The following is a 19862-nucleotide window of genomic DNA, read 5'->3' as shown; positions in this document are numbered from 1 at the left end:
GTAACCACTGTACTCCAGAGCTATCAATTTAATTTTGAACATTGCATGATGCTTCAATGATTAGGTATATAAGCTATATTTATGCAATTGTCTTTTTATATAAACTCAGGTTAAGGTTCTGTGTTCAATTTCTCCCTAAATTCAAAATATAAAACTTTTTAATCAATTAGCTGTTAATACCAACTCCAATTACTTTGGTAAAGGATTCCCAACTTATTCCTTTTCAGTTAGCAATACGCAAAATGAAAATTTGCACTCATAAATCTTACCAATGACATGATGGTAGATGCATCTTTCTGGTAACTTTTTTGTATGGTTATTATTTCTTGTTTTTTATAGCCACTTTTCCTACCTGAGATAAAAGGAAAAGACAAGAAATTATTTGGGTAGTATCAGTAGAACAAAAATGATGAAAAGATTAAATCTCCCTGTGAGTATGTTTCAAACAATGACCTTCAGAAACAAACAAATATCAAATTAAGAAAAACTCAAAGAAGTAAAAAACATTATAGGACAACTAGAAAAGATTTTAATTTTGAAATATGAGAGAATAAAAAGAACATAGGATGTTGCAGAAGTAAAGGAAGGAAAAGCATTCAAGGAGCAGGACCAGGAAAAAGACCACTATGCAAAATCTTAACTCCAATAGTACACCATTTCCCTAAAGCCAAAGACACACAGATATTGATAAGTGTGTTGAAAATTTCTATAATATTCTCACCAAGACTTCTGAAAAAGAACTTAATTAAGGAATTCCAAGATCGATATTTCTAAAAACCCACTCAACTCAGCAGATTTCTCCTTGTACAGAGCATGGATTCCTGGAGCTCACCTGAACTTTGGTTTTGACAAAATCCTACTCTTTCTCTCCACAGTTCCTCTCCTTGCTTCAATTGGGAAAGCACATCTGATTTGCAGGCATGAAATCCTGATTCCAGGAAAAAGATAAATGGATTTGAGTTATGTGCAGATAACAATGGATGATTGTCAACTCCACAGCAAGCTACTAAAGAAGAATAAGATAAACATTCAAAGTCAGTCAACAGAACTGATCCTGGAATAGAGAATCATGATAATCCTTCACCATCAAAAGGCTAACACTTGATCTTGTGTCCAAATACAGTGAGGACCTCTGGTTGACTATTCCCATGCTCAAATTCATAGAGACTGCAGAATCCTCAATATTTCCAAACAGGGTGAAATTCTATAGCTCCACCATGGTTGGTTATTATTTTCAACATGAACCCAATAAACACAATCTCCACCAGAACTCTATAATTTCTACATGGAAAAGAAATGCTTGTTTTTACTACTATGGTATTAAGTCTAAGCATAGGCCACCAACACCCCCCAAGCAGAATATTTGTTGGAAAAATATTTAATCCACTTATTTATAATTTTAAAAACAATTCATTGAGTTCTCAGCCCTGTTATGAGTACTGGAGATAGAGTAGCAACAAAGACATGAAATTTTGGTCAAAAAGATCATATTCTAATGGGGTGAAAAACTACATATAAGTAAAAAACAAAGGAATAAATCACCTTAGGTAGCAGTTCATGTTATAGAATAATATTAAAATAAAAAATACATATTAAGATAAAGACTGTAAAACTATGGAAAACTGCTTTAAACATTTTCAGAAAAGATAATAGATGATACATAGATGATAAGTGGATACACAGATACATTTTGAGAGACTTACCCACTGAAACCAGATGATTGATGATCTCTGCCATCACATCTCTGAACAGCATTCTCTGTGATGTATCCAGAAGAGCCCATTCCTCCTGAGGGAAGTTTATAACTACATCTTTAAAGGCCACAGACTCCTAAAACATGATGGACATTTGGGTTCAGACAGAGTAACACCTACTAATGTTCTGAGCAGGATGTTCAAGATGACAGCACTGAAGAAGAAGAGACTGTATGTATATAGGAAGCTGAAAGTGTTTTGTGGATTTCAGTCAGATCATTCTTGGTGCTGAAGTGCCATCTGCATTTCAGATACATGCATGGACACATATACACAATGAATTTTTAAAACTCCATTATAAAGAAATATCACAAGATATATAGTGTGGTATATGCTGGAAAGTTCCCAGTAAGTGTAACCATGACCTCCAGATGAAGATTATGCAATTTACATTTGAGCGTTCATTAAAAAATACTCTTTTCCACTGATTTCATTTAAGTTTATAGACTCCTCATAAGGTGATCAATATCCAAAACATGCCACTTTTAAACCATAAATACAGTTAGGTTATTCCTCTAGATCATCTCCGTTTCCTCTCATTGAGGAAATTGTTTTAAAACATGTTAGAAATTTTGAAAGATCTATTGAGCTAATGTGCAAAGTACTTACTATCTAACAGACCTCACTGGTCATCAAAATGGCTGAGAACCTAGTAGGAAAGAACAGTATTCTGCATAACTAAACAGGTTCATATACAACTTGGAATTGTTAGGTGTTGCCTCACTCAGTTCTACAGAACTCAGATAATCAACATAAAATGGAAGTATGGACATCTCCCAGCACACGTTTTGGACCCTGGAGACTGCTCTACTGAACAACGGACCTAGACCATTACAGTACCATACAGTAGTATGAGACATTCCATTTTTGACTGTTCCTTGGGACCTCCAAACACCACTTTTCCTTATCTCTATTGTTATCTCACCTATTTTGTCAAGAGCAATAGAAATCCCTTCGTTGGTTCTGATCTCTCCAATGCTTCAAAAATTTTCCCAGGGACATACAATTTTTTCTAATTACTATAACTCTCCTGAATGCATAAACAAAATAAAGGAAACAATATCTCTTATTCATCGCTTTTGTTTATAAAATGTGAATAAAGTTATATGCAAAATTGGAAATTGGGCAATTAGGAGCAAGTGAGTAAGTAGTATTGTAGTTAACAGTTTTAACTTTTTCAAAATGTGCAAAACATTATTTAAAAAACCTTAAGAAAATTAAAGTTGAGGAAAATAAATGATTCTTTTTTACCTTCTATAACATAACCCTTAAATAACCTCTTTATAACAATGCATAGCCCTCTACCCCATCACCTGTACACTGGATTGATTAAACTCATCTGGTGAAACAGCTTCCATACTGATTGCAATCTTTTCTTTATCAGAGCCTTATCTAGCCTGTGAATGACTTTAGAACACCCAAACCAACAGGAACCTGACCATGCAATTTCAGTTAAGAAAGAATCCCATACTCACCAGTGGTTGCATTTCCAATAGCTCAGCAGATAATTGTCTTCCTCTGCACTTCCATTACAACCAGAAAATCAGTAGCAGAACAAACTGAGAATGGAGAAAGAAGCCATAAGGCTCCAGAATTGTTCACAATTACCAGACCCAATTGTCATGAATCCCAAGCCACTGCCTTCAAGTAACCATGTTTAATCAATAGAAACATGAAGTCTGCTCCAATTGAAAGATGGGGAGGACCCTCCTCTTCCAGGGTCAAAAATGAAAGTCTTAACCACTCTGGCTAATAAAGAAGATGTATAATTAAAAAAAAAATTAGAGAATTTTTTTTAATTAGAGAAATTGAAGATTTACAGAAAACTCATGCAAAAAGTACAGTGTCCATTTACCACCATATAACACACATAGTTGTCTTAATTATTTGTCTTATTAGTATGTAGCATTAGTGAGACACTAGTTAAAATCAATGATACAATGTTCACATTAGGTTTCACTGTTTTTGCTGTACAGTTCTATGATTTTTAAAAGTTTTCATTATGGTAATATATAAAAAATCTGAAATTTCTCATTTTACCTACTTTCAAATATACAATTCAGTGGTGCTAATTACATTCACAATGTTGTGCTACCACTGCAACCATACACTACTAAAACTTTTCCATCTCCAAAACAGAGATTCTAAGAATAATCTCCCAGTTCTCTACACAAATTTCCAGCCTCTAGTAATGTGTGTTCTGGTTTCTGAATTTATGCACATTGAGCTCTTACAATAGTTATCCTTTTCTATTTAGCTTATTTCACTCAACGTGCTGTCTTGCAAGTTCATCCCTATTGTAGCATGTAACATTTTATTTAGCTATTCATTTGTTGTTGGGCACTTGGGTTGCTTCCATTTTTTGGCTATTGTGAACAATGCTGCTATGAACATCAGTGTACAAATATGTTTGAGCCCTTGCTTTCAATTCTGTTGGGTACATATCCAGGAATGGAATTGCTGGGCCATGTAGGGATCCTACACTTGGCTTTCTATGGAACTGTCACACCTTTCCACAGTCACTCCATTTTAAATTCCCACCAACAATGAACCACTGTTGGTTCTATAAGCCACACTTCCTATATTCTGTTATTTTTAAGTACCTTTTGCCAACTGAATCATTTCCCCCACAAAAGGCATATTCAGTTTCCAACCCATGACCCTGCTCTTAGTATTGCTCACAATTTGCAAATAGGACCTCTGAAGAGATTATTAGTTATAGTATGCCCAAGCTGAATGAGGGTCTTGATTCAATATGGCTGAAGTCCTTATAAGCAAAGGAAATTGGAAACAAAGGAGGAAGTCAGGAGGAGCAGCCAGAAGCTTTAAGAAAATGAAGCACAGAGGATAAAGGAGAACACTCTGCTGTGTGCATTCCTATGTGATGGAAATGCATAGGGACCCCAAGAGTGCCAGTCAGCCAGCAAATACCTACCTGAGAGGAAGCAGCCCTTTTAGTTTCTGAAATTGTGAACCAATTAAATTTCTGTTATGCCAATCCATTTTATAGAATTTGTTTTAGGAACTAAGGAACTAACACAGTAGACATTTAGTGGTTAGGGAACTAAGACAGACATTTTAAAGGCTATTTCATTTTGGTTTTAACTTACATTTCCCTAATGGCTAACAATGTGGAGAAATCTTACACATGCTTGTAAGATTTTATTTGAACAATGCAAATAATACCAAATATTGTCTCCCACTTATTGGGATGCCTTTTTACTTTCATAAAATAGTCCATTGATAGGAAGGCTTAGTGTCATTAAGATGTCAATTTTACTCAAACAGAGCTATAGCTTCAATGCAACACCAATAAAAATTCCAACAACTACCTTGCAGAATTGGAAAAGTTAGTTATCAGATTTATTTGGAAGGGAAAGGGGTCTTGGATAGCCAAAAGCATCCTGATAAAGATTAATGAAGCAGATGGACTTCACTTCCTGAATTTAAAGATTACAAAGTCACAGTGGGCAAAACAGCACAGGCACAAAGATAAATATATTGATCAATGGAATCAAATTGAGAGTTCAGAAATAGAGCCTTAGTTCTATGGTCAATTGATTTTTGACAAGGCTCTCAAGTCCACTCAACCAAGACAGAAAGTCTCTCCAATAAAAGGTGTTGGGAGAACTGGATATCTATAACCAAAAGAATGAAAGAGGAACCCTTTCTCACACTCTATAGAAAAATTAAATAAAAACGAATCAACAGCCTAAATACAAGAGCTACTACCATAAAATTCCTAGGAGAAAATATAGGAAAATGTCTTCAAGACTTAGTACTAGTAGGTAGCTTCTCAGACCTTACACCCAAAGCACAAGGAATGAAAGGAAAAAAAACCAGAGAAATCCTCAAGAATGAACACTTCCATGCTTCAAATGATTTTGTCAAAAGGGTGGAAACACAGCCAGCTCAATGAGAGAGAAAACGTGGTAGCCATACACCTGGTAAGAGTTTGCTATCCAGTGCTGAGTGAAATAACCCAGACATGAAAGGACAGATATGTATAACTCCACTTTTATGACCATCGTAAAGGTAAAATCAGAGGCTTATAATACAGAATACAGGGGACTTTGAGATACATAGAAACTAGAGATGGTTGAATGGTTAGCTAATGAGATTGAACTCCAATGTAAGGGAATAGATAGAAGTGAAAGTGGTTCTCTAATGGGTCTATAAGTAATATTACCACATTGAAGGTGAACAAGTTTGAAAGGGGTTGTATAGACCTATGTGTCCCAATGATTAATGCTAGAAATATAAATGAGTTCTTGCAAGAACTACTTCAAAGGTATGATTCATGTTCAAAGAGTGTTTAAGTCCAGGGTAAAGGGGAAAAACTGCTATTGGATGCTATGAGCTATGTTTAACAGAAAAACATTAGCAATATCACAGCAACAGCAGGGGTAAATAATGGGTGGAGGGACAAGAATTAAGGGGAAGTTTAGACTTCCCATTTGGTGAGGATGTGTTCATTGGTTATCTTTCTCTGGGGAACAGTGAAATTATCTAAAACTGAGAGTACTGATGGACTGTGGACTTCAGGCATTATACATGATGTCTAATGAATGCAGGTGGCTAAAGGATGTACTGACTGAGAAGTAAATTGGTGAACAATGATGTATACATATAATCGAATATTGTGCTGCTACAAAAAGGAATGAAATCATGAGGCATGCAAGGATGTGAATGAAGCTGTGGGACGTCTGGTGAGGCAGAATAAGCCAGAAACAAAAGAACAATTACTGTATGGTCTCCTTTAGAAAATGCTCTTAAGAAAACAGGAGCTTAGATTGTAAAAGCTCTTATAGCAGACACATTTATATGTGGATTTTGAGAGGCTGTTTTGTATGTCTATGGCTTGGTGTTTGGAGATGGGAAAGAGGTCAATTAGGTTGGGATTGCGGTGTTTCACAGTGCAGGGGTAGGGAAGACTTTGTCTATGTTTTGGAGTCACATCTACTCTTTGATACAAGGGGAAGGAAGGGCTGTTTTGCCTGGGGTCTGGACTTTCTATAATGCATAATCTAACTCAGTCTGTCTGGATAGCTCATTTGAACAATTTAAACATGGGGAACTCAGAATGAAAAATGAGGGCCTTTAATCCTGTATAGCTTGGTGTAGTGCCTGCATACATCCTAGAATATATTAAGCAGATAATAAAAAAAAAAAGGCAAAGTCCCTTGGGGGATGGGAGAAACAATATGGAACTGTTAAACTTTACATAGGGGAGTCCCTTGATGCTGTGTCAAACATTAGGGATGCTCAGATCAGTAGGTCAAGCCCTTGATCTTGAGGCTTACTCTTGTGAAGCTTATGTAGGTAGTACAGAGGCTTAGCCTACCCATAGGTGTGCCTGACGGTTGCTTCTGGAGGACCTCTTTTATTGCTCAGATGTGGCCTCACTTTCTCTAAGCCCAACTCTGTAGGTGAAAGAATTGCCCTCCCCCATGCATGGGACATGGCATCCAGGGGTGAGGGTCTCCTTGGCGGTGTGGGAGATGGCTCCCAGGGATAAGTCTGGCCCTGGCACCATTGGATCAACAGTTTCATCTTGACCAAAGGTGGGGAAAGGTGTAACTAATGAACTGTCAGTGGCTGGGAGAGTTCAAATGGAGTCAAGAGACTGAGGGGTCACTCTTGCACAAGCTTCAGTTGAATATTGCTACCTATTGTGGCTTGCCAGACCCTGGCAAAGGCCATTCCAGCCAATTCTAGAGAACTCTTAGGGTGATATGTAAGACTCTGTAGAAGTTCCATACACTGGGGTGGCATTCCAGAGACTTGCAACCTCTGGGTGGGTCCTTGGACCAGATAAGTCCTGAAACCTAGAGGGCCCAACCTCTCCAGAACATTGGTGTGTTCTATCTCCCTATGCCAGATTGCTGACAGCCCCTTTCAACATGAAAAAGTTGGAATGGTCATGGCCCAAGTATCTAGGGAGTGGGATAGAAAGACCGGGGGTGATGGAGTTGTGCAGAGAGGGTAGGGTTTAATGGACAAATGTGATTGCTGAATTATTGAACTGATGTTTCTTTTGGTCTCCAGTGTCTTGGAGCAGCTGGCAGTAAAAACCTAGAGTTGTGGAGTTGCAGCCCATGCCAAACTCTGGAATCTGTTTTATGACTATTGTAGTGTGCTTTGAAATTCGTTGCTTTTTTGTAATATGGTATTTTTCACAAAAAAAGAAAAAAATTTGATGGTGATGATGAAAAAATATTATTCCTTCTAACCTCCTATATTCTGGAGTAGCTAGAAGGAAAAATCTGAGAGGATGATGTGGTGGCCCACGGCAAACTCTGGGATCTGTCCTGTGACAACTAGTTGAAGATTGCTTTGAAAACTATTGCTTCTTTTTTCTTCACTTTGTATATGTTATATTACACAATAAAGAAAGTTAAAAAAAAAAAAAGAATTATATGCAATGATCAAATGGAATGCATCCCAGGTATGCAAGGGTGGTTTAACATAAAATCAGTTAATGTAATGTATCACATTAATACAACAAAGGGGAAAAATATAAGAATCTCAATTGATACTGGAAAGGGCTTTTTAAAAAATCTAGCACCCTCTCTTGATAAGAGCCCTTACAAAACTGGGAACAGGAGGAAGCCTCCTCAACATGATAAAGCGCATATTTGAAAACCACCGCTGAACATCATACTAAATGTTGAAAAACTGAAAGCTTTCCCCTAACAGCAGGAAGAATATAAGGATGCCTACCATCACTGTTCTTCAACGTTGTCCTGGAAGTTCTAGGCAGAGCAAATAGGCAAGAGAAAGAAATAAAAGCATCCAAATGGGAAAGGAAGAACTAAACCTCTCAATATGCAGATGGCATGAACTTATACAAAGCTTTCCCCTTCCTCTCCCCATAGCTTTTACTACAGTTCTACAAATCCTTCAGATCACTCATATACATTTATTTGTTGTTACACATTTGTTTGCAAGTAGACTGGTGGAGGGCCAGTTTAATTGCAGAAAACTATTTCTTGAATGATATTAGGCAGGTTTCCCTATGAAAATTAATAAATAATGAAATCAGGGAAATTATATATCCACAATAAACTAGGCTGACCTCAAAATGCCTGGACTAAAACTTGTGCACTCAAATTCAACAATTAACTTCTGATTAAAATTCTTTTGTAAAATAAATAAGGGCAGAGTCTCCTGGTTAAAATTAACTCCTTTTCTCATCAGAACACCAAAAGAACATAAAGGCAAGCAATCTACATCTTATTGAGGATACTTTTATCACACTTCAGAGCTCAGAGTTTCTTTCTCTCTAAAAAAGCATCATTTTAGTGGTAGAGCTCTATCTATATGCAGCTCATAATATCATCAGTCCTATAATCCAAAATAGACACTGAGTAACTCAGGTCACAGTCAAGACAAAAGTAACTGAAGCATGCCTTATTGATCACAATCTTTTCCTTCAAATTAGGTAAATCACATAGCTACAATTAAGGAGAAAGACTGCCTTTAAGTCTTTATAAAATTCTCAAAATCAACTTTTGTCCCTTTTCCTAGAGTTCCTGCATTGTATAGTTATTGTTTGTGGTGGGCAGCTCTTTAGGGAATTTACAGCAAGAAGATACCTGCTACTCTTTATTTCTACCAGGACTTGAAATCCACTAATATTCCTCAGGTGGTAGAGATCACTGTATCTCTATTAGTAGATATATGTGAGCTAAAAACATATATTCAAGGAAAAATATTCTCATTGTTTTGAAGCATGCATATTTTACTACCGAATAAAGGAAAGACTATTGAGTGTACATGTCTTCATGTCAGATATAGCAGATGATCTAAGAACTGTAAAACCTAAGAAGCATCAAAATATATTTTACTTCACAATGGGAGGCAACATTTGGAAACGATATATCAGATAAAGGTCTAGCATCCAGAATATATAAAGAGATTGTTCAACTCAACAATAAACAGACAGACAACCCAGTTACAAACTGGGCAAAAGACTTGAACAGACACTTCTCAGAAGAGGAAATAAAAATGGCCAAAAGGCATATGAAAAGGTGCTCAACTTCCCTGGCTATTGGGGAAATGCAAATCAAAACCACAATGAGATATCATCTCACACCCACCAGAATGGCCATTATCAATAAAACAGAAAACGACAAGTACTGGAGAGGATGTGGAGAAAGAGGCACACTTATCCACTGTTGGTGGGAATGTCAAATGCTATAAATGCTGTGGAAGGCAGTTTGGCAGTTCCTCAGGAAGCTAAGTATAGAATTGCCATATGATCCGACAAAACCATTGCGAGGTATCTACTCAGAGGACATGAGGGCAAAGACACAAACAGATATTTGTACACCACTGTTTATAGCAGCATTATTTACAATTGCCAAGAGATGGAAACAGTCCAAATGCCCATCAACAGAAGAGTGACTAAACAAACTATGGTATATACATACAATGGAATATTATGCAGCTGTGAGACAGAATAAAGTTATAAAGTATGTAACAATATGGTTGGACCTTAAGGACATTATGCTGAGTGAGATTAGCCAGAAACAAAAGGACAAATACCGTATGGTCTCACTGATATGAACTAACATTAAAGAATGAACTTGGAGAATTTCAGTTAAGAACAGAGGTCATCAGGAGATAGAAATAGGGTAGATATTGGGTAATTAGAACTGAAGGCATACAGATGGTGCAGCGGGACTGATTGTAAAAATTCAGAAATGGACAGCACAATACTACCTATCTATAATACAATAATATTAGAACAGTGAGTGAAGCTGAATGTGAGAATAATAGAGGGAGGAGGCCTGGGGGCACAAATGAAATCAGAAGGAAAGATATACGATAAAGACTGAGATGGTATAAATCTAGGAATGCCTAGAGTGTATAATGATAGTGACTAAATGTACAAATTTAAAAATGTTTTGCATGAGGAAGAACAAAGGAATGTCAATACTGCAGGGTGTTGAAAATAGATGGTAATTAATATTTTAAAATTTTAACTTATGTGTGAGACTAAAACAAAAAATGTTATTTGGTACAAAATTTATATTTTGTACCTAGTGCATCTCCTAATATAACTAACTTATGTGGACAGCTTAATTGAATACCATAAGTACATAGAACCTTGAGTACAGCATGAGATTTTGTAGGTTTACCCAGAGTGTGCCTCAATAAATCCCAAAAGGATTTGAACAGTGAATAAAAAAGTATTTGCGAAGTTCCCATGGAGGAATGGTGAGAAAGGGGGAAAATTCAACTCCCCCAAGTGGAGAATTCTTGATATTCTCACAAGCAGTGGGGACAACCAAAGCAATAGGCTGAACTCCCAATCTTGGGGTTTGTTCATATGAAACTTAATCCCACAAAGGACAGGCTAAACCTACTTAAAATTAGGCCTAAGAGTTACCCCCAAGAGAAACTCTTTTGTTGCTCAAATGTGGCCTCTCTCTCTCAGCCAACACGACAAGCAAACTCACTGCCCTCCACCTCTCTACCTGGGGCATGACTACCAGAGGTGCAGACCTTCCTGGCAACATGGGACAGAAATCCCAGAATGAGCTGAGACTCAGCATCAAGGGATTGAGAAAATCTTCTCGACCAAAAGGGGGAATAGAGAAATGAGACAAAAATAAAGTGTCAATGGCTGAGAGATTCTAAACAGAGTCGAGAGGTTATCCTGAAGGTTATTCTTATGCATTAAATAGATATCATCTATTTAGTTATGGTGTAATGGAGAGGCTAGAGGGAACTGCCGGAAAATGTAGAGCTGTTTCCCAGTAGCCACGTTTCTTGAAGATGATTGCCTAATGATGTATCTTATGCAATATGACCATGTGATTGTGAAAACCTTGTGTCTGATGCTCCCTTTCAACAGACAAAATCTAAGGGTTAAAAATAAAGAATGGTGGAAAAATGTTAAAATAAATTTAGTAGAATGAAATGCTAGTGATCAACAAAACAAAGGATAAGGGGAATGGTATGCATGAATTTTTTTTTCTGTTTTCTTTTTATTTCTTTTTCTGAATCAATACAAATGTTCTAAGAAATGATCATGATGATGAATACACAACTACATGATGATTCTGTGAATTACTGATTATATATGTAGAATGGAACGATCATATGGTAAGAATGTGTTTGTCATTATGTTTAAAAAATTAGGTAAAAATATCAAATCAACAAATAGAGGGAGGATATAAAGAAGGCAAGGGATAAACAAAAAGAAGAAATCAAAAGTCTGAAAAAACAAATCACAGAACTTATGGGAATAAAAGGAGTAGTATAAGAGATGAAAGAAATAATGGAAACCTACAATTTTAGATTTCAGGCTGCAGAAGACAGAATTAGTGAACTGAAGGGCAGGACATCTGAAATCCAACAAGCAAAAGAAAATATAGGGAAAAGAATGGAAAATATGAGCAGGAACTCAATAACTGAATAACAACATGAAGGGCATGAATATACATGTTATGGATGTTCCAGAAGGAGAAGAAAAAGGCTAGGAAGGAGAAAAACTAATGGAGGAAATTATCACTGAAAATTTCCCAACTCTTAAGAATGACTTAAAATTACAGATCCAAGAAGTACAGTGTACCACAAACAGAATAGATCCAAATACGCATACTCCAAGACACTTATTAATCAGAATGTCAGATGTCAAAGAGAAAGAGAGAATCTTGAAAGCAGCATGAGAAGAGCAATCTATCATATATGAGGGAAGCCCAATAAGACTACGCATAGATTTCTCAGCAGAAACCATGGAGATCAGAAGACAGTGGCATGATATATTTAAGATACTAAAAGAGAAAAACGGCCAACCAAGAATTCTAAATGCAGCAGAATTTTCCTTCAAAAATGAGGGGGACATTAAACATTTGTGACCAAGAGGCCGCCTCTGCAAGAAATACTAAAGAGAGCACTAAAAACAGATAGGAAAAGACAGGAGAGAGAGGTGTGGAAAAGAGTGTAGAAATGAAGACTATTAGTAAGGGTAAAAAGAAGAAAAATTAGATATGACATACAGAATCCAAAATGCAAAATGGCAGAAGAAAGTACTGCCCTTAGAGTAATAACACTAAATGTCAATGGATTAAACTCCAAAATCAAAAGTCAAAGACTAGCAGAATGGATTAAAAAACAGGACCCATCTATATGCTGTCTACAGGAGACACATTTTAGACCCAAGCATAAACATAGGTTGAAAGTGAAAGGTTGGGAAAACGTATTCCATGCAAACAACAATCAGAAAAGAGCAGGAGTATCTATACTACTATCCAACAAATTTGACTTCAAATGTAAAACAAAAGAGACAAAGAAGGACAATATGTATTAATAAAAGGAACAATTCAACAAAAAGACATAACAATCATAAATATTTATGCACTGAGCCAGAGTGCTCCAAAATACACAAGGCAAACACTTAAAAGAGAAATACACATATCTACCTTAAATACTTGGAGACTTCAATTCCCCGCTCTCATCAATGGACAAAACCTCTAGACAGAGGATCATTAAAGAAACAGAGAATTTGAATATTACAATAAATGAGCTAGACTTAACAGACATTTATAGGACATTACACCCCACAACAGCAGGATACACCTTTTTCTCAAGTGCTCCTGGATGATTCTCAAGGATAGACAATACGCTGGGTCACAAAGCAAGTCTTAATAAATTTAAAAAGACTGAAATCATACAAAACACTTTCTCAGATCATAAAGAAATGAAGTTGGAAGTCAATAATAGGCAGAGTGCCAGAAAATTCACAAATATATGGAAGCTCAACAACACACTCTTAAACAACCAGTGGATCAAGGTAGAAATTACAAGAAATATTCAGTAAATATCCTGAGGCAGATGAAAATGAAAACACAACATATCAAAATTTATGGGATGCAGCAAAGGCAGTGCCAAGAGGAAAATTTATTGCCTGAAAATGCCTATATCAAAAAAGAAGGAGCAAAAATCGAGGAATAAACTGCCCATTTGGAAAAACCAGAGAAAGACCAGCAAACCAACCCCACAGCAAGCAAAAGGAAAGAAAGAATGAAGATTAGAGCAGAAATAAATGAAACTGAGAACATCAACAAAACCAGAAGTTGGTTCTATGAGAACATCAATAAGATTGATGGAATCTTAGCAAGGTTGAAAAAAGAAGAAGAGAGAGGATGTAAATAAGTAAAATCAGAAATGGAAGAGACATAACCACTGACCCTGCAGAAATAAAGGAGGTAATGAGAGGATACTCTGAACCACTTTATGCTAATAAACTAGGCACTGCAGATGAAATGGACAACTTCCCAGAAAGGTATGAACAACCAACATTGACTCAAGAAGAAACAAACAACCTCGACAAACCAATCACAAGTATATAAGTTGAACTAGTCATTAAGAAGCTCCCAAAACAGAAAAGTTCAGGTCCAGATGGCTTCACATGTGGATTGTCCCAAATATTCAAGAAAGAATTAGTACCAATCCTGCTCAAACTCTTCAAAAAAACTGAAGATGAGGGAAGGATACCAAACTCATTTTATGAAGCCAACATCACCCTCATACCAAAGTCAGACAGAGACAGTATAAGAAAAGTAGAGACCAATCTTTCTAATGAATATAGATGCAAAACTCAACAAAATTCTTGCAAATCGAATCCAGCAGCACATTAACAGAATTATACACTATGACCAAGTAGGATTCATCTCAAGTATGCAAGGATTTTTTGACATAAGAAAAACAATTAATGTAATACACCATATCAACAAATCAAAGCAGAAAAATCACATGATCATCTCATTGATGCAGAACAGGTATTTGACAAAATTCGACATCCTTTCTTGTTGAAAACACTTCAAAGGATAGGAATAGAAGGGAACTTCCTCAAAATGATAGAGGGAATATATGAAAAACTAAAAGCAAAAATCATCTTCAATGGGGAAAAAGTGAAAACATTCCCTCTAAGATTAGGAACAAGACAAGGATGCCCACTGTCACCATTGTTATTCAACCTTGTGTTGGAAGTTCTAGCCAGAGCAATTAGACAAGAAAAAGAAACAAAAGGGAGGAGGGGCAAAGATGGTGGCTTATCAATGTGCATGTTTTAGTTCGTCCTATAGAATAACTACTAAATAACCAGAAACAGTACAGAACAGCTCCCAGAGACACGTCAGTGACCGAACACATAGCATACCCCAGTCTGGACAAGCTGGACCAGCTGCGAGCCTCCCCAGAACCATGAGTTCCCCAAGTCGCAACAGCTGGCGCCTGGCGCCCCTCCCCCACAGGCGGCTTCCCAGAGGGAAAGGAAAGAGATTCTAAACCTGGTCAACTCAGGGGTCGCTCATTGAGCTAATGGAAAAAGAGGAAAGGGGAGGAAATGGAGGTTTTTGTAGCTGTCTTTCTACAGACGCTTGGCTGATTCTGGATTCAGCGTCAGGACTTCTTGGGCTGCAACTGCCCCAGGCAAAGCAGAAACAGACTGCTTTCAGGGCTGTCTCCCACCTGTGGCTTCCCCAGGGGTGGGGTGAAGCCCAACTCAGGTGTAATCCCTCCCTCAAGGAATTCAGACCCCAGGGCTTGGCAATTTGAAGCCATTAAAACCAGTCTACAGCCTCTCCTCTGTTCCCACCATGCCCCCAGCAGGGAGAACCTTCCAAACTTAAAGGTGCTGCAACATCTTTTGCTGGTGGGACCTGCAGGCAGATAAGCGCCACATACTGGGCAGGATAAGAAAAACAGAGCCCAGAGACTTCAAAGGAAAGTCTTTTAACCTGCCGGGTCTCACCCTCAGGGAAAACTGACAGAGGTGACTCCTTCCCCCTCATAGGAGGCCAGTTTAGTCTGGGAAAACCCGGCAGGAGTCTATAATACCTACGTAGACCCTCCTAAGGGTGGGGAGGGAAAAGGAACCATAGAAGCAGGGCAAGAAACAAGAAAACAAGAACTGAAAAATTACCCTCTGTTAAACAAAACCTAAACCAGAGGTCCAGAAAAAGTTGAACTGAAGGTCAAAGAACAGACAGACAACAAATTCATCTAGCAAGAAAACTCTAGGTAAGAGAAGTGAAAGCAATCTCCAGAATAAACTAATTAAGGTAATTAAATGTCTAGACACCAACAAAAAAATAAATCACACCAGGAAAATTGAAGATATGGCCCAGTCAAAGGAACAAACCAATAGTTCAAATGAGACACAAGAGCTGAAACATTTAATTCAGAATATACGAACAGACATGGAAAACCTCATCAAAAACCAAATCAATGAATAGAGGGAGGATATGAAGAAGGCAAGGAAAGAACAAAAAGAAGAAATGGAAAGTCTGAAAAAACAAAGCACAGAACTACAGTAGAAGAGATTAAAAAAACAATGGAAACCTACAATGGTAGATTTCAAGAGACAGAGGTGAGGGTTAGTGAACTGGAGGATGGAACATCTGAAATCCGACAAGAAACAGAAACTATAGGGAAAAAAATTGAAAAATATGAGCAGGGACTCAGGGGATTGAATGATAATATGAAGCGCACAAATATATGTGTTATGGGTGTCCCAGAAGGAGAAGAAAAGGGAAAAGGAGGAGAAAAACTAATGGAGGAAATTATCACTGAAAATTCCCCAACTCTTATGAAAGACCTAAAATTTCAGATCCAAGAAGTGCAGCGTACCCCAAAGAGAATAGATCCAAATAGACGTTCTCCAAGACATTTACCAGTCAGAATGTCAGAAGTCAAAGAGAAAGAGAGGATCTTGGGAGCAGCAAGAGAAAAGCAATCCATCACATACAAGGGAAACTCAATGAGACTATGTGTAGATTTCTCAGCAGAAACCATGGAGGCGAGAAGACAGTGGGATGATATATATAAATTACTAAAAGAAAAACTGCCAACCAAGAATTCTATACCCAGCAAAGATGTCCTTCAAAAATGAGGGAGAAATTAAAACATTTTCAGACAACAAATCACTGAGAGAATTTGTGACCAAGAGACCAGCTCTGCAAGAAATACTAAAGGCAGCACTAGAGACAGATACAAAAACACAGAAGAGAGAGGTGTGGAGAAGAGTGTAGATAGAAGGAAAATTAGATATGACACTTGCTTTGTGACCCAGCATATGGTTTATCTTTGAGAATGATCCATGAGCAGTTGAGAAAAAGGTATATCCTGCTGTTGTGGGGTGTAATGTCCTATAAATGTCTCAAGTCTAGCTCATTTATGGTAATATTCAAATTCTCTGTTTCTTTATTGATCCTCTGTCTAGATGTTCTGTCCATTGATGAGAGTGGGGAATTGACGTCTCCAACTATTATGGTAGATGTGTCTATTTCCCTTTTCAGTGTTTGCAGTGTTTGCCTCATGTATTTTGGGGCATTCTGGTTTGGTGCATAAACTTTTACGATTGTTATGTCTTCATGTTGAATTGTTCCTTTTATTAGTAGATAGTATCCTTCTCTGTCTCTTTTAACTGTTTTACATTTGAAGTCTAATTTGTGGTTCTATGAGAAAATCAGTAAGATAGATGGGCCCTTAACAAGATTGACAAAAAGAAGAAGAGAAAGGATGCAAATAAATAAGATCAGAAATGGAAGAGGAGACATAACCACTGACCCCACAGAAATAAAGGAGGTAATAACAGGATACTATGAACAACTTTATGCTAATAAATACAACAATGTAGATGAAATGGACAACTTCCTAGAAAGGAATGAACAACCAACTTTGACTCGAGAAGAAATAGATGACCTCAACAAACCAATCACAAGTAAATAAACTGAATCAGTCATTAAAAAGCTTCCCCAAAAGAAAAGTCCAGGACCAGACGGCTTCACATGTGAATTCTACCAATCATTCCAGGAAGAATTAGTACCAATCCTGCTCAAACTCTTCAAAACAACTGAAGTGGAGGGAAAGCTATTTAATTCATTCTATGAAGCCAACATCACCCTCATACCAAAACCAGGCAAAGATATTACAAAAAAAGAAAACTACAGACCAATCTCTCTAATGAATATAGACGCAAAAATCCTCAAAAAATTCTAGCAAATCGAATCCAGCAACACATTAAAAGAATTATACATCATGACCAAGTAGGGTTCATTCAAGGTATGCAAGCATGGTTCAACATAAGAAAATCAATTAATGTAATAAATAATATCACCAAATCAAAGCAGAAAAATCACATGATCATCTCAATTGATGCAGAGAAGGCATTTGACAAAATTCAACATCCTTTCCTGCTGAAAACACTGCAAGGGATAGGAATACAAGGGAACTTTCTAAAAATGATAAAGGGAATATATGAAAAACCCACAGCTAATACGATCTTCAATGGGGAAAAACTGAAAACTTTCCCCTAGGATCAGGAACAAGACAAGGATGTCCACTATCACCACTTTTATTCAACACTGTGTTGGACGTTCTAGCCAGAGCAATTAGACAAAAAAAAGAAATACAAGGCATCAAAATCGGGAAGGAAGAAGTAAAACTATCACTGTTTGCAGATGATATGATACTATATGTTGAAAACCCTGAAAAATCCACAGCAAAACTACTAGAGCTAATAAACAAGTACAGCAAAGTGGCAGGTTACAAGATCAACATTCAAAAATCTGTAGTGTTTCTATACACTAGTAATGAAAATCTGAAGGGGGAAATCAAGAAATGAATTCCATTTACAACTGCAACTAAAAGAATAAAATACTTAGGAATAAATTTAACTAAAGAGACAAAAGATCTATACAAAAAACTACAAGAAACTGTTAAAAGAAATCACAGAAGACCTAAATAGATAGAAGGGCATACCGTGTTCATGGATTGGAAGACTAAATATAGTTAAGATGTCAATTCTACCTAAATTGATTTACAGATTCAATGCAATACCAATCAAAATCCCAACAACTTACTTTGCAGAAATAGAAAAACCAATAAGCAAATTTATCTGGAAGGGCAGGGTGCCCCAAATTGCTAAAAGTATCTTGAGAAAAAAAAGAAGCTGGAGGTCTCACGCTGCCTGACTTTAAGGCATATTATGAAGCCACAGTGGTCAAAACAGCATGAGACTGGCATAAAGATAGACATATTGAACAATGGAATCGAATAGAGTGTTCAGATATAGACCCTCTCATCTATGGACATTTGATCTTTGATAAGGCAATCAAGTCAACTCACTGAGTTGGGCAGAACAGTCTCTTCAATAAATGGTGCCTAGAGAACTGAATATTCACATGCAAAAGAATGAAAGAGGACCCATATCTCACACCCTACACAAAAATTAACTCAAAATGGATCAAAGACCTAAACATTAGATCTAAGACCATAAAACTTTTAGAAGAAAATGTAGGGAAATATCTTATAAATCTTGTAAGAGGGGGCAGTTTCCTAGATCTTTACACCCAAAGCATGAGCACTGAAGAAAGAAACAGATAAATGGGAACTCCTCAAAATAAACACTTTTGTGCATCAAAGAACTCTGTCAAGAAAGTAAAAACACAGCTTACACAATGGGAGATGATATTTGGAAATGATATATCAGATAAGGGTCTAGTATCCAGAATATATAAGAGAGATTGTTCAGTTCAACAACAAAAAGACAGATACCCCAATTACAAGATGGGCAAAAGACATGAACAGACAATTCTCAGAAGTGGAAACACAAATGATTAAAGGGCCCATGAAAAGATACTCAACTTCCCTGGCTATTAGGGAAATGCACGTCAAAACCACAATCAAATATTATTTTACACCCATCAGAATGGCCATTATCATTAAAACAGAAAACGACAAGTGCTGAAGAGGATGTGGAGAAAGAGGCACCCTTATCCACTGTTGGTGGGAATGTCAAATGGTACAACCACTGTGGAAGGCAGTTTGGTAGTTCCTCAGGAAGCTAAGTATAGAATTGCCATATGACCTGGCAGCACCACTGCTAAGTATCTACTCAGAGGACATGAGGGCAAGGACACAAATGGACATTTGCACACCAATGTTTATAGCAGCATTATTTACAACTGCTAAGAGATGGAAAGAGCCCAAGGGTCCATCAACAGATGAGTGGCTAAACAAGGTGTGTTATATACATACAATGGAATATTATGCAGCTTTTAAGACAGAATAAAGTTATGAAGTATGTAA

The 19862-nt window shown here is 37.1% G+C and overlaps 1 protein-coding gene across 1 annotated transcript in view; it reads right to left on the bottom strand.

Moving 5' to 3' along the window:
* The window catches only part of LOC143664253 (uncharacterized), a 39222-nt gene that overhangs the window by 9223 nt on the left and 10137 nt on the right, over positions 1-19862 (bottom strand). The window contains exons 3-6 of the mRNA XM_077137933.1: positions 3230-3313; positions 1704-1830; positions 833-928; positions 270-352 (exon numbers count right to left, since the gene is read on the bottom strand). Of these exons, the coding sequence (XP_076994048.1) occupies positions 270-352; positions 833-928; positions 1704-1830; positions 3230-3241 (318 nt within the window). The 5' untranslated portion in view covers positions 3242-3313. The remainder of the gene's footprint in view (positions 1-269; positions 353-832; positions 929-1703; positions 1831-3229; positions 3314-19862) is intronic.

Source organism: Tamandua tetradactyla, chromosome 20 (genome assembly GCF_023851605.1).
Source record: "Tamandua tetradactyla isolate mTamTet1 chromosome 20, mTamTet1.pri, whole genome shotgun sequence".
NCBI lineage: Eukaryota > Metazoa > Chordata > Mammalia > Pilosa > Myrmecophagidae > Tamandua > Tamandua tetradactyla.
This window is presented reverse-complemented; position numbering and strand designations above follow the sequence as displayed.